At 41.1% G+C, this 25,726-nt stretch overlaps 1 protein-coding gene across 1 annotated transcript; it reads right to left on the bottom strand.

Moving 5' to 3' along the window:
- Positions 1–903: 903 nt before the first annotated feature.
- Positions 904–25,726, bottom strand: kcnj3a (potassium inwardly rectifying channel subfamily J member 3a). Its single transcript, XM_036541053.1, has 3 exons — positions 24,142–25,726; positions 23,045–23,261; positions 904–1,572 (listed from the first exon to the last, which is right to left on the bottom strand). The coding sequence occupies exons 1-3, from the start codon at positions 24,817–24,819 to the stop codon at positions 971–973; spliced, it is 1,497 nt and encodes a 498-aa protein (XP_036396946.1). The 5' UTR covers positions 24,820–25,726; the 3' UTR covers positions 904–970.

Raw genomic sequence — 25,726 nt, forward strand, 5'->3', positions numbered from 1 at the left:
GCCAATTTGAAGTGACACCGTGTGCGAGTCTGCCTAGTTTCATGACATTGGCTTTGGTGCAAATTATGCAACTTCAATACTAAATGTGTCATCCAGCCATACATTTTTTGCCCAACCCTAACAAATGCAGTATATTTCATTCACAATAAAATAGTAGCTCCTATATATTAAATACAGTAGCAAAAATACAGCTGTGAAATAAGACTGAAATAAACCAATGTAATATAGACTAAGCATCTGAATTCAGTGCCTCTGCCTAGCTAATTCAATAAGCAATAACATGCATTCAAAATAACAATTCAAAAAACACAAATTCCACATTAAATGAACAAAGTAATCGAATCAAATGAATTGTTTGAGCCTTCTCCGCAAAACACGCCCTTACCGACCTGTAAAAGCTTTCCTTTTGAGTCTGACACAGCTCCCTAGCTTCAAGTTTGTTTGTTCATTGTTCACCTTCTGTAAAATCATCATCGTGTCTATAAATGCCATGCCAGAAAAAAATATACATATACTGTATTCCATGCGCTTAGTGAGACGTGCATGCCAGTTTGTGCTAATTTTGCAACCACCTGAAAAATCTGAGGTCTCTTATCAAAGCATGTATACTTACACCCAAGAACACATATAGTGCTGAATTCCATTACCCTACATTTTATAGAGTATATATACATATACATATATATGTGTATATATACACACACATATACATATATACGTGTGTATTTTTTTAAAATGTTCTTGAATATAAGAATCTTGTCCTTCTTAGCAAATTAGAAATTGTGTCAGTGTAGGTGTGTGTGTGTGTGTGTGTGTGTGTGTGTGTGTGTGTGTGTGCGCATGTATGTTTGTGTGTTTTTGTGTGTTTATGTGTGTGTATGTGTGTGTGTGTGTGTGTGTGTTTGTGTGTGTGTGAGAGAGAGAGAGAGAGAGTGAGTATGTGTGTGTGTGTGTGGGGGGGGGTCCTTTTTTATGTAAACCGGTCCGAATTCATCTTTCTGAGTTTGGGGGGCAGGTGTCCATCCATGCGACCCCCCGTCCCTCCGCCAGCCAGCTTCTGCAGCTTCGGGGGCAAGTCCGCCACCGACTGGCTGATGGGCTCGGTGGTGATCTTGGCGGTCTTGGCGACCAGCTGCTTCTCCTCGGACACGCCGGGCACGGAGCTGATACGCTGCAGCTTCATGGGCAGGTCGCCCAGGCTGTAGGTCATCTCCGAGGCCGTGGAGCTCATCCGCAGCAGCTTCCGCGGCAGCCCGTCGCGCCCCGTTATCTTCTGCAGCTTGGAGGGCAGCTTGGTGGTGGTCTCCATGTCCTCCAGCGTCTCCAGCCCGTCCAGAGAGCTGTTCCTCTCCCCGCTGTTGCACAGGGAGGGCGCCATCAGGGGCGAGGAGATCAGCAGCGCCTCCTCCTGCTCCTTGACGCTGTAGGGAGGCGTTGGGACCTCGAAGGTGGCGTGGAACTGGGAGTAGTCCACCTTGAAGAAGCCCTCCTCCAGGGAGATGACAGGGAAGAAACGGTGTCCCCACAGGACTTCGTCCTCGGTGTAAGAAGTCCGTGCTTGGCAGGTCATCCCTGCAGAAAGGAAAGGAGGGCAGGCAAAACACCAGTGAGATGCGCTCTGCAAGCCTCAGCTCTGTGGAGAAAGGCACACGGTTTCTGTTCAGTTTCAGCCTGACTACATGTTTACACTCAAAATTATTGCAAGTCATTACTCAGCACTAATCAACGTAATCACAGCTAATACAGAGACCATGTATTTCTTTATTGGAATTATTTGGAATTAATTGGAATCATACAGTCAGTTTTGCCCAATAGTTAATTTCAACCTGAAAATAAGCACAGAAATATAAAGATTAAAAAAAAATGCTGGGCTATTTGTCTGCATTGTTTGCCGGGGAACTGATCATGAGTAAATTCACTAGATCTCTCTAGGATTACACAGGCCAATGAGCGAGCTTCCTCATTTGCACAAACAACACATTTCCCTCAAGCAAAACAAAACTAGTTGGAAGTATTATTTGCATACATCAAAACAAATTTATCTTAACACGGTATAATATTACAACACGGTCCCTTTTTATTCATGCACAAAATTTCGAAATTGAAATGTTGCTTTTGCTTGTAATGTCTTTCTCTTCAGCAGATGATGAGGGATTAATTGCAAAAATGATGAACATTTGTCTATTCTCTTCCCAAAGCGTGATATTTTTAACATTCATACAAATAAGTATCACAACATCTCATCAAGGCACTTCAGAATCAACGCCAAGCTGCGGTCCAATCGGTCCAATTAAAACCTCACCGCACCACATGACCCAACAATGCAATGCTCCTTACAAAAAGAAAGAAAATCACAGAAAGAACCACATTGTGCATAAAGACCCCCGAAATGACTGCATAAAAGAGGCATTCATTCCGTAATTCATTTTAAAATCAATCAAGACTGACAATAAGCAAATCATTTAAAATTAAAATCAAGTGCCAAATATTCAGCAGCGTTCGACCTCTAATGACTAGATTTTAGCATGAGAGCTGTGATGAGAAAACGCGAACATAATCAATGCTTTCTGTGCTTGTGACAGAAAAGAAAAGCTTTGGAGACACAGCGTCATCAACAGCATTGAACAGAACCTTTACAGCCCAACAGAGACACAGACCTGAGACCTAGTCCCTCCCCACCCTTGATTTGTCAGGAACACAGTCCAAGATTGATTAAGATTGACGTTTTAATGTTTATTGTTACATGCATATAGATATAAATTTAAAACTAAAATGTTCTTTGATAATAACATTCTGAGTCAAGGATATACTTGCCTCCACGTTCCATTACTTTTTCTTCAGAAAGCTTTTCTCATCATTACCCATTTATGCAGCACCATACAGAATGGAGCAGTATACTCAGGGGTGTCTCCATCCAAGTACTGAGTACTCCACCGGTACACTGCAAAGTGCACCACTGTGCTCATGTTACCAGCCTAACTCCATTTGCGTAAGTAATATCCATTGTAACAGAACAGGGCCAGTATCACAGGCTTCTCACTGAATCGGTTTTCTCCTTCAAAAATAGGTGATCCTGTTAATCACATGCACACAATGTGCCTTTACGTATAGAACGACCCCATACATAGTGTCCAGAATGTTTCATCTCAGATCTTCCATCATTGTACTGTCTATTCCCGCTTACAGCAGAAATTCTCCACTAATTTACTTTACACAGTTACTAATGTACCTTGAGCAGTAAGTTGGCTAGGGTAAGAGCATCTGCCTAATGGCTCATTGTAAATGTACGGAAAAGGTTAAACATACTGACAATGTATTCATGGCCTGCGTGGCATGACTGACAGCGTTTTCTTAAAGCGAGGAACGTCACTATTTACTCTGTAATCTCAAACGCCTTGGATGATTCACAAAGTGTAGGCAAGTGGAATGAATACGAACGAGTGTATTTTTTGAAGCTAATTGAAAATAAGCAACCGTCTTATTTATGGAATGCATTCATCTCGCACATTTAGTGTGATTTCATCACACGCGCAGACACAATTCCTCGTTCTTCAGCAGGCGCAGACCATGAGAAAAACGTCTGTCATTAACGGTGCGTTTCTGGTTGGGGAGTCTGAAGATGGCTTCAGCATGGTGTTTCTAGAAGCCAGAATTTGACTTCCTTCACCTACTGACAGGGAGAAAGTGGATCTTTCAAACTGGCTTTATCAAGTTCATATGATTTGAAAGAGTTGAAATTTGTAATGGCTGTCTTTGCAGCAAGGCAACCCTTTGTTAGAAACCCTTTAGAAATGCAGTCCATATCTTGAAATAAGAGAGCAACTGCAAGGCGTGAAGATGAGGATGACCAAATCAGACTGTTAAATGATAAACACTCACATTTTGAGAAGCATTTGCCCAGAATGGGAAAAATTCACTGCAAATAAATGTTACAATTCCAAGTAGTGAAGAGAGTACCTTCTTCTTACTTGACCTAAGCTCTGAAAGTATTCTGTAGAAAATAAACAACTTTGATAAATGATACTGCACCACACATGCCTAGTTTCAGAAAGAATGTTGAGGATTCCAATGCTATGTTACTGATATGATTTGGAGTCCTGGTATGATTCATGGTTTCATGAAAAGAATCTTGCCAGTAATACCACAGACTCCCATACCATATATACCATAAACTGAAAGAAACCAAAACTATAGGAGACTCACAGACTCACAGAAGAGACACACAAAAGTCCAGCCTATTTGTTCATTACACCATGTGGGCTCATGACTGGCTCAGCTGGTATAGGATGAGCTCATTGGCAAAGACTAGGGTTTGAGTGTGAACTGTGACGCTTTCCAACAATGGCTGGATATCCGTAGCTGCGGAACACAACTGGCTTCTTCATTCCGCCGGAGTAGGGCGAGTTTCATTGGCCTCTGAGTCACTTGGGTGACATCAGCAGAGAAGCACTTATCTTCCAATCGGAGATGTCGGCGGAATTCCTTTGTCACACAACTGACACAAGTATAGGGGATGTGTCGGGGTGATGCAGACAATGAGCTTAATGTAGAACTATTGGCATTACCAAAAGGCAGAAAAAATCAGGAGAAAAAGTACAAAACATACAACTGGCCAAACAAATGTAGACATTGTTCACCAGCTGACACACAAGTACTTTTGCTTAATCAAATGTACCACTCCAATGACATGACAATTCATATATAAACACAAAACAAAATATTTGACAGTCAGTCAATAGTGATAAATAGGGTATATTAAAAATAAATAATATTTATCTGAATTAAACAAACTGTATGATATTGTTGATTTCTACAACAACATTTGAAAGGATTTTGACATTAAAGACACTACAATAAATTATAAATGACTATGTACAGTTGTTTGTTCTGTATTTTTTTTTTAACATGACTGGATCAATTCAACACAAATAGAAAAATTCGTTATCACAATTTACTGTGATACAGGACAACAGAGTCTCAGCTGGGAATGAAACACAGAACTTGAAAGGTGATTCTCTGTTCTGCCAAATGGTCCATCCTCTGATTAGTGCAGTTAGTACATATTCAGTATGATAATCCAGCCATTTTGAGAAAACATACAACCAAACATAGAAGTGCTTTTTCAGTGTGCAAATTCTGACCCAGCTCACTCGAATACCCTTATTGTATCCCATCTGATGTTTTACTGAATTTGCACCTGCCTGATCTTCCTTTCCAGTGCTGGGAACTCTCTATCTACGTAGACAAGCAAATGGTTTCACAAGTGCAGCAAAATGGTCTTTTTGTGTCATATTGAGTGTTAAAATTCAAAATTCCGTATGATCATGACATCATAGATTTTTTCATTTCAAAACCATCGTCTTTGCTATTAAAAAGAATCAAGCATCTGTAAACATGATGGCATGTGCACATAATGATGAAAAAGCATGTGAGCGCTTTTCAGCAGTTAAATTTACAACCACTGCAGCAGACTACTGCTAGACCAGGAAACCAATGTTTCACAATAAAATTTAAAAAAAAAAACTGAAAATATGGCATAGTGTAGGTGTTTTCACTGCATTATATAATCACAAAAAAATCATACCTGACTAGGACTGTGCGTTTCTATGGAAACCGGCCCCTACCAGCATGAATATAAGCCTATCACATCAAGGCTGTTCGGATCTCACTTTTGAATGCAGCTCAAGGCAAACACCAGCGCACGCAGCTGTGGCAGAAGTTAGCCCCTCGATTTCCAACCAATCTCAAACGAGCAGCACCCCTGTCCAAACGACCAGAGTGACCGCTCAGCCCAGGGAAGACAAATCAACACGCATTTAGCGCTCACAACATTTTGCCGAGGACCCATTTTACCCCTGGCCTTGTAATGCAGATGAGTTCCGCCATTATGGAAATTTTTATTGGCAATATTAAGAGTTGCAATTTTGCCAGCGATAGCCGTCCAAGCCCGCGTTATAAACAGTCATTTAGAACATCTAATCAGAACATTTTGGACCTTCCTTAATTGGACTCAGTTTGCTTCTGGTGCTGCCTTGCTACCATGTACAGTGCCGGACATCTCCCAAGCATGAGAACTGAATATCCAGCATACTCCTTGCACCTTGGACACATCTCAAGCCTAGGAAATGATTGCCAAGGGTGGGCTCAAGTGTAGAGATTGCCTGTTGTACTAAAGAAGACGATCATGCTATTTGCCATCACCTTTATGGATCTGTGCATTGTTGTTTTTAAATATACAGCATACCTTAACATACTTTGGTTAAGGCAAGTTAAGAAAACTTGCAAGAACGAACATACAGGTGAATATAAAAACTGCAAAGGTACAGAAGTGATAAAAAGGGACTTGGCATGTATCTTAACAGTGCAATAAATGAAGAAGAATGGGAAGCACAAAATGCATTTTTCAAGGCTGACATGAAAAACATGAAGAGTTATTTGTATAAGAAAAACAGAAACCAATTGTTGGTCCAGAGAAAACAGGCCTGAATCGTAATTTGTTTTATATTCCAGTTTATGAGTATGCACAATCAGAAATTAGCTCTGTCTTAGGCAAGTAATGCAGAATGATCAGCATATGCTTTCTCACTAAATGAGAGACGTGGAAAGGCACTAACGATCCGGCATGCACAAGAAATTCAGACACGACACTGCAATAATGATCTCATTATTCATGATTACTGAGATCCGTGATCTCAACCACAATTTACACAATACCAGCAGTCCGCAGTTTAGCAAACATGAACACATGCTTGAGTCAACAGATTAATAAACAAATAAACCTCAAACCCTGATAAAATATTCAGCTCTATTCATATGCTACAACACAAATAAAAAATAACTTCCATTATTATACACACAGAATAGAGAAATAGTATAGAAATAATAAATAATAGCTTGTGAAATGACACTATCTTTTCCATGTGATGAACTCTTAAAATTGAGGCTCATCACTGGGTTAGAGAGAAGAATTTCTCAATGTCCATCTTAAGGAACACATCACTTTGGGGAGAGATTTGATTCCCAACCAAAAATAGTAGCTCCAAGTACACATACAGTGTACGTCTCAATCTGCTTTTGGCATGACCTCTTGAACATCAAGCAGGAAGTCAGATCCACAAGTACTGAATCTTACAAATACATACAGCCCCAGCTAAACCAAATGGAAAATGTCTCACAGCTAATATTTCCCTGAAGGCTGCTTCAAACATTCTGTAATCATATTAATTTTATGTCATATAGCAGTTCCCATAAAAAGTGCTACTCTAATTTTACCATCTTGCACCAGCAGAATACTCACGGCGCATTGTCCAAACCTTCACAGTTTACCATTACAATGGGTGAATAGCCACATCTCCTTATGATTCTGTGAAAACTGTTACAATTGTATAAAACCTTTGCTTGTTTTAAAAAAAAATCGTGCATGCATTGATTCTTGAGAAGGGTTGTAGCAGACATATATTTCCATGTATGAAAAAGCAAGAGTTTGTGGGGCTTGGTTTCTACAGGCTTCCATCTCAAAGCCTCTGCAAGTGGAATCTCAATAAATGCAATGCACACATTCTGTAGGTGGATGACCCTAAGCCAGTCTCTACATTTGATAACAACAGGAGGAATGAGCCCGTAGACGTTACTGTAGCGATGCGTAAACAAAGAGATTCGATCCGAGGCCTGAAAAGCGGCAAAAATAAACCTGCTCACAGAAATAGGGAAAACCACAGCGAGAGGAAAAGCAAAGAGACCCAGAAGGAGCTTTCCATCATTTCTGAGTGTTGGCAGCGTGAGCTTACTGGCGTTTGAGGAGAAGTAAGCCTGGATTTAGTCTTGCCAAGATAGAGCCACAATGGAGGTGAGGATCAGCTGTTTCCTTCATGTTGCAGCCAAAGACATGTTTGTGGCTACTGCGTCTGCACCAGTGCTTCAGCCTCTCTCCACCCATACATGCATAAATATTCCTGCACCTGCATACATAAATACATGCTCACAAAACCAAAAACCCCAAAAAAAGACAAATTCAGAGACCTCTGAGAAGGCATCACTATGTCTTCTTTGAAATGAAACGAGATGCAAATTGAAGTGAATCTGACATCCTTTATGCAGCATCCCTACAGAGGATTTTGCAACATTCGCTTTTCCATAATTTGCACTCAAGACTCCTACAGTGACAGCCATTGGGAGATCAGTGGGTGTTAAGATCCCTCCTGACCTCTCTGTTTCATAGACAAGGATCTGCAGATGTCAACACACACACACGCGCGCGCGCAAACACGCATGCTCGTGAGCACACACACACACACACAGACTACAGCTGAACAGCTGACAGTGCTCTGACAAGAGGCACCACGGGTTTAGGGAGGGAAAAAAAAACCTGAAGTGAAGAGATACATCTGAATCTAGACAGTGACTGCAGAGCTCTCACAACAACACACTGAGGATCATGAAACCTGCAAAGTGTGCCTTGATCCTGGGGCTGTCCACTGTGACCGCGGTGCCAGTGAGGTGACCCGGGAGAAAAATGTTATGGGTCAGAGCACATACAGTGCTGGAAAAAAAAAAACCACAACACTGGCTTTTCATACTTTGTAGCCGTTTTCTTTAAAGGAAAAAAAAAAACAGTATGAAGGCAAACTGCAAAAATTATCATGGTAATGCTTCCCTTCTAACATGCACTGATGAAAAGTTCACCGTGTTGTATGGTCAATCTGAATAATAATTCTGACTATAAAAAAACACACTTCTGAGCCTTGCTAGAAGAGGCACTGTGGGTAAACCGACACGTTACGGCATGTCAGCTTAGGGATGTGACCATTCCTTAACACACTCCACATTTTCATGCTGTGCTTGCTTGTTTTACCTGAGTATAACTTGTCACTGGGAAAAAGGTACTAACATAACATACTGTACATTTTATGGGTGCCCAATCTTGTTTCTACATGGCTACATTTAATTACCACCTTAACTGGACCAGTCCTACCACATATGTTTATTTATTTCAAATGAACTGGAAATGCTGCTGGATAGCAGCCCTCCAGGACCAGGAATATATGTTTGTTATTGAGAGCACAAGGCTGATTAACCACATTTTTACACAGGATAACTCATTACATACAGGAAAGCCAATGCCGGAGAGAGATACCAGGGACAGAACTAGTTGGTCTGGTGTCGATTTAATAATAATTAAAAATCACACCTCCATGACGAAAATTTAGTAAAACTAATCATTATAAACAAAAAACACCTATTCAAAAAGATAATTACATTTGCCTCTGAGGCATTAATTGGTAGCAGGAGGTAGCGTAAAGACAGCAATTTGATATTGCCAGTATACTTCTATATGGATGTCTTAATTCGTTTTCAAAATTTTGTAATATGAACTGTATTTATTTTGAGCTTTGGTTTCTGCCTTTCCAAAAAAAGAATTTATCACAGTTTTTTTCTCCTCTGAAAGCAGAAACATCCCTGCTTGACAAAATTCTGCTTCAGCAGAATAAAATATTAAACAGTGCCGGTGAACTGGATCGACACAGTGCAGAAGAGAGAGAGAGAGAGAGAGAGAGAGAGAGAGAGAGAGAGATAAAGAGATAGAGAGAGTGAGAGAGAGAGAGAGAGAGAGAGAGAGAGAGAGAGAGAGAGAGAGAGGCGAAACTCCTCCATAATGCAAGGAGGCAAGCAAAATCCACATCTCCTACTTATTTAATGGGATATTCCATTATTTCTTTACATAGCTTTAGAAGTATGTATAGTAGAAGAGAAGTGATTACTCACTTTAAAATAAATTTGACCATTACGGGTGAGTTTTTTTTTTTTTTTTTTACCTGAATGAGAGATAATCTGTTTCTATGGTGACCATCATCAAGTGTTAAGGTTTTAAGCACAGAGGAAAAAAAATTATGTATTGGCCTTAGTGACCTCCTTTTCAGAATTATTCTCCACAGACACATAAAGCTCCGCGCACTATAAATGTTTTTTTTTTTTTTTAGCCCTGGCTGAATTTGCAAAGGTTATGTCCAGGGGCTTTAGCGGAGACAGTTTGAGGAAGAGCAACACGCAGGAGGCGATGTGACGGGGGAGAAAAAAAACAGGCAGGAAATATATTGCTGGAGAGAAATTATGCACAAATGCTCTGCTGTGGGGGTTGGAAAGTGGGGTGAGCCAGAACACATAGGCAATAACACAACCGTGGACGCAGGCTGAGGAGAGGTTGCACCAATGACAACTTTGCAGTTCGGGTCAGGAATAAAGGTCCAAAAAATCACCGCTAGATTTGTACCGCATGACTTAACAGTGCAATTAAAAAAAAAAAAAAAAAAGAAAGAAACAGACTCAATCAAGATTCTCACAGCTCAGATCTCATTTTAAATTAATCAGATTGCTGCCATTCAAATCAAATAACCACCAATCGATGACAGCATCCTTGCCATTTCCACGTATTACAAAAAGCTGTGTGCAAACAGTAAAGCAAATATTGCCCCGTGACGGTTCCCGTATAAACCAATGGCAGTAAAACGCGACTAAAATAGAAGGCATCAGAGAGAATCATTAAAGAAGAAATTACTCAGTAGAATAAAGTATTCAAGTGCCAGTGCGCTTTGTCCCAAATCGATTAATGTGGATTTCAGGGGCATTTAGACAGCATCAATCAATACCGCCGCTGACCTGAACACTAAAAGCGGAGTGCAACCTTTATCACTTGGGGATTATGGACAGATACACAAAAGCTACCAACTCTTGCAGTCAGTTTTGACCAATCACTGCAAAAAAAAAAGCTGTGGGTGTCTTTTATGCAACACAGAACCAGGTCTGTCTCGCGGTCATTTGTCAATGATGCATCATTTGAGAAATGCATTAAAAAAATGTCAAAGTGTATTTATTTCTTTGACGTTAACGTCGCTGGATGTCCAGATAGATGAGGCATTTCAGGGGAGGTAAAGCCAGTGAGTACAAGGATATGCTTATAGCAACATGTCACAGCAATCTGGCTACATTTTTTGAGTAATGTGAATATTATATGGCATTTTAATGACATGCGGTTCAACTGAAACCAATTACAATTTGGGGGAAAAAATTTTGTCTTTTTCAGTTGTTTCAACTACTCCGCAATAAAAAACATGAAAACCATGGTTCAGACCGGCAATAAAAAATACAGTTTTTAATTTGATTTGTCTTTGGACATGGAGTGCTTATGTTACTTCAACACATGCAGCAGCTAGTGATGTCATAATGAATTCATAAGCGTAACCAATTTACACTCATATATATCATTTAATTACTAATTTAGATCAACATTTCTCGAAAATTGGGATAACATGGTACCTTGTTGGGAGCAGAAAAACACTTCACTTGAATTTAAAAAAAGAATTGCTGACACCAAAACGAAAACTCTGAAAATGACATCCCACTTCTGTCCAAAGCACCGGGTTCACTGTTCCCTCAGAGTGCAAATGAATTCAACTCAAATTCTATACAAGGCGCTAGCTTGCCGGGCCTAATTATTAAACCTTTTAATGTCGACAGTAGCCTACCTCTCACCACTGAAATATTCAGGGGATGCCACTGAAGCAGATATTAGTCATCTGTGTTCTTTTCACATAATTTTATAGGTTATCACATCACAATATGTTTTTTAGGACTCAGTTCTATCTTGGCTGGATTCTCTACAGTACAGTATATCAACACTAAAGTTTTATTAGGGCATATTGTGTCAATTAAGAAGCGTGAAGTGACTGACTGCATTCACTAGGCTGTGATTGGAGAGCGCTTCCGTGCTGTGAAGACAGCTGAGAGGTGAATAATTATCCGAGATAGCAGTTCCCAGCTTTCAGTGCACGAACAAGCACAGCATAGCAAAGCTCAATCACGACCTTAATCAATACGTCAGTCCTTTTGCCTTTATAATGATTGAAATCATACCATTTCATTGTGTTATAATATTGTGAACATCCTTCACTGGTAAGAAGTGTTCAGCTGTTCCTTTGCTGCGAGTACTTATTTTGTAAGGACACCGGACCAAAAACAAGCGTAGTTTTCTTTTTTCTGGGAACGGTCCACAAGCAACGGGCCATCTTTGTCATCTCGAGGATGTGCCGCAATGGTAATGCACAAAACAATATTAAATCATCTCTGTTTCTTTTCCTCCAAATTATACAGCATCAACACAAGCCAGCCCCCCCCCCCCCCCCCCCAGCAGCCACAGCCACAGCCACAGCCACTCTGCAGGTCCTCCGAGGCAGAGGGTCTCTCGTTATCACAGAGTTGTAAATTTCAGTGTTTTACATTCCTACCAGCTCCAGGTCTGGAGGGGAGAATCCAGTAATGTTCCAGAGCCGCCTGCCCAGTTCCCGACTCTCCCAGTCCCCGCTGTCTCCTTTTATGGACAGGCTGTGGCCCCCTGAGCGCCTGCCTGTGGTCACGCCACCCCTTCCAGCACCTGGGCCAATTATGCGTTATTAATTCAGCGCTCCTTTGCCCTCTCCCCTGGTCCGAGGGCAGTGCCCCCCCTCTGTCGCCCTGTGATCTCGGGACGTGACATCAAACAACTGCTGCCATTAGGTCACGCGGCTCATCGTGTTCTCCATAAATTAAACAGTTGTTTATACCTCTTAATGGATTTTTTTTCCTCTTCAGCACGGGCGCACGATTACAAAGAAATTACATGCACATAAAATCCAATCTGTCTCCGACACAGTACACCACTTTGTTTTGAACAGGAAAATGCTTAGCTTAAAAAAAAACAAGCCAAAAATAAACAACAACCCCTCCAAAAAACCCAAGAAATATTTTCACAGCCACTTAACTTGTGGCCGCGTACCTCTATCATGGGACAAAAGGTCTGGTGCTGATGATATCTTGCTCGCTTCAGGATTGAGCTTAAAGACAGATAAACATCGGTTGTATCAGTGTGCCTGTTAGCTACGGAACCAAGCCTCCCGGTATTACGACCAGTCTGCAAGCTAGACAAGCCTTTATGATGTCACCAGTGGCACACCAATCACTGAAATGGGTTCATACTAGGTCCCTGTGCCCAGTCCAGCAATGATTTATGACCCTCCCCCAGGGACCTGACAAATCCCTAAAGATCCAATTACCACGTTTACCCTTGGGAATGACAAACAGTTCATCTAGAGGGCGTAATGCATCCTTGATGTCATAGCTAGTCCCACATGGTGTATATTATGTAGGATTGTTTCCAGGTAAAACTGCAGTGCAGGACTCATGAATCGTCGGGCTCCCAGAATGTTTCCCTGTGACAGAGTGCCCAGGTATCTTTACTGTACGCTTCCTTTCAGGAAACCTTATTGCACAACTCACATTTTACATAATATCCACTGTACATCTTGATATTTACTGAATAAATGGAGGTTATGTAACCTGTTCAAGTGTACAACACCAGTATCAAACCTACAGTCTTACTGCCCTCCAAGTGGTCTGTCGGAGACCACCATCAGTAGTGTATTGTTTTACGTGTTTGTAATACAATTGCAGACATCCACATACAAAACCCCTGCTTCAATTAAACTATTGTCATTTAGCAGACACTGTTATCCAGAGCAACTTACAAATGTTGCAATTTTTACATGTTATCCATTTATACAGCTGGATATTTACTGATGCGGTTGTGGGACAGACACACTGCCCGAGGGTACAGCAGCAGTGCTTCAGTGGGGAATCGAACCAGCAACCTTTCGATTACAAGCCCTGTTCTGTTGTCAAAACAGTCTGGGCAGCACCAGCCACCTGTGTGGCTTCCTGACCCGCAGGTAATAACCATGTGGTCTCCTCCTCACAGTCAGAGCGACGATGCACAAGGTGACACGACCCTGAGTTTCAGTCAGCCGGGGAGTTGGCAGTGTGAAAAGGATCGCAAAGAAGCAAAACACGATGATGTCTTGAACTTGGTGAGGTGCTGTGACCGGTTGTGTGACACTCGCTATCACCGGCTGACTGTTCGGAGGTTTTAATGTCTTGCCAGCTTGGAAATTGCTTGGCTGCGAACGCCCTAGATGTCAAGCAATGGGGAGCAGACTTAGCGTGGCTTCTGACGTGCCTATGGAACCGCGGCGCTGCTCATTGCGTACTCAACGGCTTTCTGTGATTCTCTTTCCTGATCCCCGCTGGAGTTGGCTTTCAAACATGATAAACGACCTCATCACCTGTGCTGCATTGTCTCTCTGTCTAATGAGGTCATTTAGGGCCAGATTCAGCCACCAGTTTCACCTAAAATTATCACTTAATCATAATTGTATTTTTCATCAACAGTTTGATGAGTTCAGCAATCACCAAATTTAATTAAATGAATTGTTTTTATTGAGGGAAAAAAAAACTTGCTTTTTTTGATAGTCAAAGTTCAAGACAAATGTTGATTGAATCCGTGACTTAGCGCTTAAGCAACAATCAGAGTCACCCGCTGGTATGAGAAACTTTTAATCAGAACCCAAAAGCTGTGCAGCTGAACTTAATTTAATTCTCAGCAGAGGTTTGTTAACTGTGAGATTACACTCCTGTATATTCCAGCCATACTCTGAGGCTGCATTCTCCATGGTCCCAATCACTGCAACTACCAAATGAGCCGATCTGCACTTGAAAACTCTAACCGGGCTCAGTGAGAAACTACTGCTGGCACCCATGAAAAGGCTAAAACAGCCCGTCCTTGTTCCACTTAGGTCAGAACAAAGAATTAACACACCTTGTGTCAGGTTCAGTATACCTTCCTCCTGTGATTGGACACTGAACTCTGGTCCCCGGTGCCCCGCAAGTTGCCGAACCGTGTGATGCACAGTACTGACACCGCATTAGGTCACGGGCCACAAGCACAGCAAGTCATGTGAATCTGGAAAGCAAGGGCTGCAGTACGAGCCTGTGACGGCTAACGAACGGTGAACAAAAGACAGCACAAGGGCAGTGTTTACAGACCTGCAGACACTCCGACACAGACAGGCCCAACAGCAGCTTTTATACAGTGTAATGTTGATTAGCCGTGGGGCCTTCAGCGCAGGGTGGGTATTCAGCGGGGGGAAGGCACGACAGACGTCTGAAATAGCAGCCTTCTCCGCCACACTGATCCGGGCCACATTAGCTTTAATTGGAGGCTCCTGCTTTCACCTGTGCAGAAGCCCGACTTCCCTGCTGAACCAGCATTAACCCTTTGAACTGTGGCAAAACAGGGGACTCGCGCATAATGGAGAGCAAAGGAGACATGGTGTGTGTGTGTGCGTGTGTGTGTGTGTATGTGTGTGTGTGTGTGTGTGTGTGTGTGTGTGTGTGTGTGTGTGTGTGTGTCTGTGTGTATGTGTGTGTGTGTGTGTGTGTGTGTGTATGTGTGTGTGTGTGTGTGTGTGTGTGTGTCTGTGTGTGTGTCTGTGTGTGTGTGTGTGTGTGTGTGTGTGTGTGTGTGTGTGTGTGTCTGTGTGTGTGTGTGTGTGTGTGTGTGTGTAATTGCTCACAGTGAATTACAGCCGCACTCTCCCGAGACCCCTCTGTTCTTCGGCGGTCCCTCCTTATCAGCGGCTCTATTCTGCTGCTGTTTACCTGTGCTTTGCCAGCCTGGCACGAGTGCAGATCCTGAATGATTAATTCGCCTCGCTCCGCTATGGCCTGCGCTTAGCATTTAGCGTTACCTTCCATCACAGTTTGAGTGATTATGAGTCAAGCACACGGACCATAACAGGTCACGCTGGCCGTTTGAATAATTCATTTTCTCCTGGAAAATTTCAATTTCAGTGAAATAATTACAGCAAAACACCACAAAAACCAAGGGGGTGGGGGGGGGGGAGTCCGGCAAACTTTTGTTTCATTGCTGTTTTTTCCCACCGGTGACTATAATTTCAACATTAAACCATCTTAAATCATGCAATTGATTGTGGATAAACCAACAAAGATTACATCTGCTGCCAGCATTTCCATTGCCTTCAGTCTGAATTGCAGCCATAAAAGTCTATTCAAACAATACTCGAGAGATAGAGTCTTTTTCAAAACAATGCAATTTGGCGTGAGGGTGGTTTTATTTCAGACTCCTTCTAACCAGCTCCAGTGTCACCAGATGATGTTCTTAAAGGAGGAGGATTACAGTACCGCATAGCCTCTAATTGCACTTTTCCAAAAGAAAAACATAAATAAATAAGGTTCACGAGACTCAATCTCCTATCTATGTAACAAAATTAAAAAAAAAAAAACAGAAATGGGAATGCATGTTGGAAACCAAAATTAAGCACAATTAAAGATGCAATCTTATTTTTGTAACAACTGATTATTCCAAAAGCCTCACTTTCAGTTGTTGCTTTGTGTTCAGTATTTTCAGTCGGCATTGAATTTCTAATTAGTCTCATTCAGATATGAGAGCTTGTGTGGATACAAATGCTACCATCTCAATTAACTGAAATTTGAAATTCATATTTGCCTTCCAGTTTCCAACATGCCAGTTATTAATCCCTCAAAAGAAGGTTAGTTGCAGGGCATTGCGCTTTCTGTGCAATATATAGCATGACAGTAAAAACTGCAAAAAATCCTGAGAGGATTTAATATACCTGTGACGAATAAAAAAGGCAGCCATCAGAGGGATAAGGACAGCTTGCAAAAACGTGTCATTGTACAATGTCATTAAAAGCGTTTTTCACTTCATTTATTACTGTAAATAAATATTACAGTAACAACAGAGGAACAGATGTGCTTTGTTATGTACAGTTTTGAGTTACATGCGAAGATAAAACCTAAGTCAGTGAGATTTACAAGGAAATAGTGAACTGTGTATCTCTTTTTCTTTGGGGGGGATTAATGTATATGTACATGCATAAATAGGATTCATGCGTACTCACACGTACACAGTAATACATAAATAACAGCTCTTGTGAAATCAGATCTAATGCACAAAACTCATTCCTACGCCGCCCACACAATGTGCCACAATAAAATAGCCACAAACACAACAACGGCAAGATTCTATTTTTCATCAAACACCAGTGAATCATGACAAAATGGCTTGCAGCTAAAATGGAGGGGCAAAGACTGTACAAGATGCATCCAGCAAAGCGTCTGTCAATAGATTACTGTGCTGGTCATGAGAAGACCCTGTAGTGTTTCACAGTGTACATCTGTACAGTCTCTCCATTTCACCTGCTGTTTTGTGAATAATTAAGCCTCTTCTTTTGGATTTTTTTTTCTTTAATGCTTCACTGCCAACTTTGGTTACCTTAACAATGTATACAGTTGAGAGCATGTCTTCCTCTCAGGGTCAAATACAAATAATGATAAATGGAAAAAAAAAAAAAAATCTTTGCTTTCTATAAAATCGGATCAAGAACCAATTTTGTGCTCTAAAGCTTCGTGCTCTGTGCATGCCGAACGGCACAGCAGAAAAGAGGACGCTAAATATAGCAACATAGCAGCCGCACAACACTTCTCATGATTAATATTTAACTGATGCATACATCACCACTGAACATACTTTAAATGCAGGTACTCATTCTTAAAGTCTCCTGAAGATGGACTAGTACGTCTGCTCCTTCTCATGCCCCTAAATGAAGATTTATGAAAAACATCACAAATATAATTTATGCATTATAATTGTTTTGTGCTATCCCCCCCCCCTTTGGACCATTCAGTGAGTGAAACCTTAAGATCATTTTCAACAAAATCAGTAAAAACACAGATTAATAAAAGAGAATACATAATATTTGCAAGTGCAAACAATCATCCCTAGAAAGGCTGCCTGCTTGGACAACAATTTTAAATAATTATAGTGATTACCTTTCTGCTACGATCAATAAGTAACTGTAGATGCTTGCAACTTAATGTGCACTGATGATGCAACGAGATAAATATTTTCAGCAGAGATAATATACTATTAATATAGATGTTACATTAAATGATGCATTGCAGAAAGACAAACTGTGACACAGTGTTAAAAATCAATGTTATGGAATCACACTTTTAAAACAAAGTTTTTTTAACTAAAAGCCTCTGATTACTAATCACTTACATTAGAACACTAAAAAACTGCTCCATTTACAGTAAGCACGATCAATTTGAATAGTAGCTGTGCACTAATAAGCTCCAAAGGAAGCTATCTAGAGAAGCAGACAGATCCATCTGACTCAGTGGACACTTGAAAAGGCGAAGATAGGAAACTCAAGAGGAAACTTCAAAGAATCTCTGAATAAATTGTAAAAAAAAAAAGAAAAAAAAAAGAAGCCAGTGGTTGTTGTTCTACATAGTAGCCGAATGCTGAGACAGCACATTTCAGTTCCACTCTACAGAAATATTAGGAGGTTGAATGTGGGTGTTCGGGTGTGCAAAGGAATCGACGCTAAAGCCTATAAGACCTTTTCAATGCAAATGTGCAGATGAGGCAAACTGGGTCACAATGCTCTACCCACTGCTGATCATTCTCTTGTTACGACTCTGCGCTCAGTGGAACGGGTTTCCAAGGACCAGTGAACACATTCAGTATCCAAGCACTTTCCTGTTAAGAGGTAGCAGGATGCTAACCTCTGGGCTTCTATTGAAGTAACCCGAAGCATGGCAAAATGCAAAACATGGAGTTGCTTTGAAGAAGTTCTGAAAGACATCGAAAGCAATATTTTCTGTTTTGATGACGTGACTGAAATTGCCACAGTGACAGCAACGCGTTTTTAATGTCACAGCATATCTGAAACATTGTACAAAGCCAAAGCGAACGGTGGTTGGGATGTTCTCTGTATTGAGGGAGAACCCTGCTGACCACAAAATTCAGACTTTGGTCTGTCACACTGTACAGATCACCTTAGTCTGCTAAAAGAGGAAAATCCGCAGTGAAACCTTCAATGAAACTCTCCTGACTTAATGGAGACAAAGCAAGAACTTGAGTAAGAAATTATATGGTAGCTGAACATAATTGGTGCGCTATTTTAACAGGGGGAATTGTGAAGCAATTGCAGTCCAAGTAATTTAACATCTGTAAAGTTGGCCAGAAAATGATTGCAATTTTCCATCTGTGATTCAATAATCTTCCCCTGCACAGAAGACTTGGGCCTTGGTTTCACTGCTGCTGACGGAGACTCATAAACAGTATGATTGTTGTTTATTCTACACTATATTTCTGGATGCAGGCTTTGAAATCCACACTTCTGTGTGTCATTGGTTATCTGATTGGAATATTAATTGCGGAATCCCACTACTATGAAAGATCCCAGCTGTGCACTCTCACCACGATTGGCAAGATATCTCTCACAGAGTGTAGCAGGCAACGCAGAGATATGGACAACTGAGAGCTGGAAAGAGCAACCAGTTTTGAAAAAGTAAAATAAATAAATAAATAACAACATACTCTCTCCTAAACCAAAGTGTGAACAACTATTCACATTAGCAGATAATCATCTACTTCTCCTTGGAGATAATACTTTGTTGTTGGTCTTTCCTATATGAAATAAAGAGCAGACATTACATTAAATGTACTGCACATTATATCAGCTCTATCACTAGATAAATGGATCACACAAATGCATATCCAGTTAGGATTTATTTGAGAGTGTTATACATCCCATTATTAGACATTTTAAAATCCATCCAACTAATATTCCAGTCAGTTAAAACGTAGGCAACTTGCTGAGTTCAATACGGTTCATCTCTATTGCACCAACAGCACTATGAGAATCATTAAGTTAATACTGATTTAGGTTTCAGCATTTACCTCCATTCCACAGAGACAAAATGTAAGTTTAGGTGCAGTGCTGAGATTTTGAATGTTCAAGGACACAAAAAGCCCTGGTTACTATGGAAACAGAGTTACAATAGACCGAACTGAAAGTGTCTAGGGACTAAGACTGTACATCAAAATTTTTTATTCATATACTGTCTTCATACAAGGGGGTGATTTTTTTCTTTTCTTTTTTTTGGGGGGGGGGGGCATGAGGGAGACCTCCATGAAGCCCACTCACAAAACTTGTAAAATCAAAACTGTGTGTTTGTGGATGTGATCACAAAAGATCCCCTTCTTCGATTCAAACTGAAAATTCTACTTAGTGACACACTGCCTAATGATGGTGCTAGTGGCCATGGCAACTGTGCAATGTTGCCATCGTATCATTTTAGAGTGAACACTGAAACACATAGACTAATATCGGCTGCCAGATTTATTAGAATTTTTGGTCGAGATTCGAAAAAAGTCATTGCACTTCCTGTTGTTTTTTAAATCAAAAGTACGTTTTAAGACATTGATTATAGGTCAGGTATGGGCAGACTGGTAGAGGTATAAGTAATGATTTTGCACATGAAACAGGAAAAAATTCCTAGAAAGAGAAGAGACTAGCATTAAAATCAATATGGCCTGTGAAAATGCAGTGTAAGTTCCTTGGGTTGGCAGTGCCTGAAATGGACAATGGGTCTGTATCCTCAATAGCCTCCTTCTTTCTTCTGTGTTTCATTTTTGAAAACAGTAACAGGTATGGTCTTCCCAGTATATATTGAAAGAGGTAAATGTCTTTGTCATTGTCATTGTGTAAATATATATACATGAATTATCTTTTGGACTTTCAAAAAATATGTAACAAGATATGCTACGATCTACTTAGGTACACAATTACACAGCATGTGCTGTATACAATGAACCAAAACAGCGATAACAATATGCAATAGGTTGGAATTTGACTACAGTTGAGCCCTACAAAAAGCCTTTGGTATTTGTCTACAAATTGCTACATATTTCCTGGACAAAACTCATTCAGATCTCATCTCAGAGATTATGTTATGCCAACTCAGAGTCTATAATGTGCCAATCAGGGCCTGGTGAAAAAAAAGTTTTCAGTAGATGAAGTGGTGGGAAAGATGTTCTGTGGACAGGCTGCTGAAAAAGTTGCTATGTGGGTGGGCGGGTGAAAAAAGTTACATGAATAGGCCAATGAAAAAACTGTCATGCAGTCAAGAGGGTGAAAAAGCTGTTACATGGCAAGGCAGGTGAAAAAGGTTGTGCAGTATGTGGAGGACCAGGTGATATGCAGTCACTGTTATGTGGACATACAATCCGTAATGTGGCTTTGTGGGTGAAAGATATGCTATGTGGATTTGCAGGTGAAAAAGAGGTTACGTGGGGAAGCAGGTGAAAAAGCTTATACAATATGTGAAGGCCCAAGTGAAAAAGCTTTTATGTGGACATGTGGGTGAAAACCTGTTATGTGACGTGTGATGGGCATGAAGCCTGATTCTGGGGCAGAACTCACGGGGAAAAGAGCTTTAACACTCAAAAAAGAATTCACTTTGTTTCTCGCATCTTACATAATGGTTTTCTCAGCTTCACAGCACAGCGACCACCGACGACGCAACAACCCTTTCACGGACAGAACCTCCTCCAGAATATTTTATTGCAGCAATAGCTGTGCCGATAATAATCTCATAATCTCTCTCATTTTCTGCTCTCTACAAGACCACAGTTGCCACAAACCGTCTCCAAGGGAGGCTTAACTTTAATAAACAAATTTATAAACGCAGCAATAATTCTATCTTAATTACAAAAAAACTTCTAAAATGTCATTTCAGACCTTGTTATAATACACCTCAAAACACTGCTAAAACCTACTCCAGTCCAAACCTGAAGAAAAGTGAACTAATATTGTAAACAGACACATAACTATATTTTACAGAAAATAGAGGTAGCTCATGGAGAAATAGTAAAACAACGCTCAGCCTGCAACTTCTGAGGCTGTCGTTTTAGAATAAATTTGCCAATGATGTCACAGATTTGTTTACCAAAGAAATGCATCATTTCAGTAGGGCATTTTTACAGATAAACGGGCATGTCAACTTTGATAAAAAGCCCCTCTCCATAATTTAGCAAAACCATTTGATATCTCCATGCCATCAAGGGCTTTAAATAGGAGACTAAAGTGAATATTTCAACAGGCTTTCTAACAAGAAAAATTGCCTCATTTCAATAGAATTACAACTTTAAAACATGACAACAAGCAGGTGCAGCAACAACACCAGCTCCCCCAAACTGCATTCAATTTAATGTTTCTGATGGTAATGCATTTTATGCATGAAAATGAAATGTTGCCACTGAGCATTCACGTCTTTCTACAGTAGATGAGAAGTCTCCCTGTGCTTTCACCTCATACAGGCACTAGCTCATCCATGAAAGGGACTCCACAGTTTTGAACTAAATTCCACATGAATTTAGTGACAGTCCCTTCCATTTTAGGATGAATGATCTGTACATCCTGCTAACCTGAACAGCACTTAATTTAGATCATTCTGCACCATTGCGTAACAATCAGCAGAGTAGGAAACACTTCAATTTCAATCATTTTCCTCATTCGCAAATTATTTCTTCAGTACAGTATTGCATTACATAATTTATTTGCTCAACATCAGCCTCTGTCAAGGTGACCTGCAGAAATGCACAGAAACGACAAATTACACACACACCTCAGTTTTAGGCGGCAGAATTAAGACTAAACTTGCAAAAGGAATCAGTGTCTCATCCCGGATTAGGACTGACAAGTCTATCCACTATTTGTCACTGAACACATAATTAACGCTAACAGCAAGAATATATTCTCTTGTGACCTTAAGTAGATATAAAGAACTGTACAGTAAACTGGGGGCCCTATTTCCCAAGCACAGTTTCAGTTGACACCATTTTCACAAAAGCTCAGTATTGCTCACGGGAGGTGACAGGACTGCTCAGACCTATGTAATACGAGGAATCTTAGCATTTAGAAATATCCTCACAATCTTGAATGTAATTCCCAGCCTTACAGCAACCAACAATTAACTCTGCATCACAGTCAATGGGACACCCAGTCTGGCCCTGCGTGGCCCATATTCAGCATGAGCACCCACCAAGCATGCGTTTTGTTTAGCTGATTACACGGGCTACATAGCATGCCTTGTTGAAATCCAGTGCAATGCCTTCACTTCTCACGCAGAGATGTCCTAGTTTTATACCTCTGTGGTGTTCAAAACTGTTAGTGTTAGCGAGTGCCATGTACAATATCAGTCTGCAGAACACAACAGAATGTATTCCTAATTGCGTTGATTGCTCGGGAAATAAAATGGCAGCGTCGTTGTTGGGCGCACTTACCTGTGGTTTCAACAATTCCCTCCAGGATCACGACGATTTCGAACTGCTCGGTCTGCATGGATCGCTGAGAGAGTTCGTAGAACGGGCTCTTGGTGTCGATCACGTGGCATATCGTGAGCGGTGAAACGAGAAAGAGCTGGTCCGCCCCGGTGCTGAAGCCCACGTCCAACTCTAGCTGATCCAGCGGCAGGAACTCGCCTTCAGGCGTCTGCCGCGACTAAATAAGCGTGTAGAGAGAAGGGAAATATCAGCGTATTCACTGCAACCCACTGAGCTATACTGACAACTGTTCACATTTTGTCAGCAATCAAAGCGATCAATCATTTCGAAATTGGGAGGCAATGCGTGTGGAATTAAAGCGCTGAGTTGATAAAAGACGCATTTAAAAACTCACATTTTGCGAACAAGGACATTTACCGAATATGCCTGCCGGTTCGAGTTACGTGTGGCTTTTTGGGGTGATAGGCGTAGAGCCAAACTGTTAAATGACTTTTCAAGGAGCCAAAGAAGTATGAAGGAATGGTATTACGTATCACAGCTCTGTCTGACATCTTGAAGTTCAAGAGGACACCCGGTTTACCCGTAAATTGGCGTATCATTATGTCCATCATGTAGTACGTAATCTGTTGTAAATGAATGCAGCATTTTTAGTTTTCCTTGATACTTTTCTTGTGTTTACCTTTCTATTTGCATGGGGTCAAATAAACTATGTGATGAAATAATAGGCTGGTACATGCGAGCAATTAAAAATACAATGGGGCTCTAGACATTGTAGATATAATATCATCCCGTAACAACAGAGATGCTGTTGATGAACTTAATTAATTTCAGTTCTTAAAATACAAGTTAAAGTCTGCCCACAATTAGGCTACCTACTGTACATTGCACGGAAAACTGGAGAAAATGAAACAAGCAGTATTTAGACAACACCATATCATAATGACCATTAACGTTCTGAACAATGGATGATCCCCAGTTCATCATCAGAGATAAATGATTAATTGGCATACGCTTTACATAACAATATATAAATTAGCCTATGTGTGAATGCTTTCCCGAAATAGAAAGTGTGACAGACAGAGAAGAACAGCACTTACTTTCAGCAATTTGCAGCGAATCTGTGCCGAGACCATATGGCTATTGCGCAGGTTGCCAACTCTAAACATAAGAGTCAGTTTCCCATCTCGCATTGAAATAGCCGCATGTTCACTGAACATCAACGTCTCTGCCCTTTTCTTGGGCTGAGACATTTTTATGAACATGCAACCAATCAAAAAGGCATCTACGATTGATCCCAGGATAGACTGAAAAAGAAACAGAATTATCCCTTCCGGACATTTGTCCGTAATGTACCTATAGCCATAGCCTATGGTAGCCTCTGTCTCAATAAAAAATAAGAACGCCGATGGAAAGTTGTACACATTGGCAACACACGGCGTGTACTTGTCATCGTGGGCTCTGTTAAGATCTCCTCTAATGTATGCAATGACCCACCACATCGACGCCATGAAGAGCCATGCCACCGTGTAAGTTAGGATGAAAATGAACAAATTCCAGCGCCATTTCAGATCTACTAGCGTGGTGAACAAATCTGAAAGGTATCTACTGGTTTCACCGCCCAGGTTTCCGTGCTGGACGTTACATCGCCCGTTCTTGTCCACGAAGCGCTGTCTCTTTTTCTTCTTCTCTGGCGCCGGCTGGTTAAATCCAGAGCCACTGGATGAAGTGGTCACTACCTGGTAATCGTCCCCAAATTTCTTTCGAAGTGCAGACATAATACGATGAAAAGAGTCAGAGAAATGATCTCTACGTTTCAATCTGCAGTCTGTCCCCCCTCGGTACCTTGATTCGACTTGACGCAGTACTAGTTTTGTGTGCGTTTTTACTGTATCCACAATAAGGCAAGGAAAAAAGTAGTTTAATTGTCAGCTGCCTGAGAAGAAACTGTCACCGTGGAACATCCAGTCTTTCCTCAGATTCCAGCCACAAATTCCAAACTGAGGAAAGAAAAAGAGAAAAAATGCAAACACAAATATCGTGACATGGATCAGAATAAAAATCTCTCCATCTGGCCAATGTTTTATATAAAAATATCAGTCACTTGATCTGCCGTAAGGCTGCACCAGCCGCAGTTTAAGGTTTGAACCGATATTCTTTGGTGAGCTGCGGATTAGTCATCCGCTCTTCCTAAACAGGAGAGATGCAGTTTTGGTTATGGTTTCAACGGGAAATCCACACCTTGAGTTTAAAGTTGCGCGCGTTTCATAAGGCAATACGCTTCCCTTTCAACAGAGATAAAACACAGAAATTACAATGTTAACACCATAGGATACTTTGACGAGAAGGTTCCATGTTTCTGCAGTGATGGGGTTTATGCGTTGGTGTTGGACACGCGTCGGTTCCCAACCCTCCGCTTTTTCTTCTCCGGGTGCGCATAGAAGACGTACATTAAGTTCATTAAGGATTGGAGTCGAGGTTGGATTTTTCCGTCCAGTATCACTTACTTCCCTTGGTTCCTTCTTCAGTATTGCTAACGGACGTCGCGTGGTCGCTGTCTGTGTCCTCTTGTGTTGGAATCAACGCTGGGCTCTGGTGTCAGGTGAGGGAGATGTAGAGAAGCAGGCTGCTTGGTTTTTTACTCTGCTTTTTCCGCTCCACGGCTTCTGCGCACTGCGCGTTTCT

This window comes from Megalops cyprinoides, chromosome 11, assembly GCF_013368585.1.
Source record: "Megalops cyprinoides isolate fMegCyp1 chromosome 11, fMegCyp1.pri, whole genome shotgun sequence".
In the NCBI taxonomy this organism is placed as follows: domain Eukaryota; kingdom Metazoa; phylum Chordata; class Actinopteri; order Elopiformes; family Megalopidae; genus Megalops; species Megalops cyprinoides.

Bases quoted from the DNA above. Each gene is read 5' to 3' on its own strand.
- kcnj3a (XM_036541053.1), bottom strand. From the start codon at position 24,819: ATGTCTGCACTTCGAAAGAAATTTGGGGACGATTACCAGGTAGTGACC. The intron at 23,262-24,141 runs GTAAGTGCTGTT...ACGCTTATTTAG, and splicing joins TTCGCTGCAAATTGCTGAAA to TCGCGGCAGACGCCTGAAGG. The intron at 1,573-23,044 runs GTAAGTGCGCCC...TCCTTTCTGCAG, and splicing joins GGGAATTGTTGAAACCACAG to GGATGACCTGCCAAGCACGG.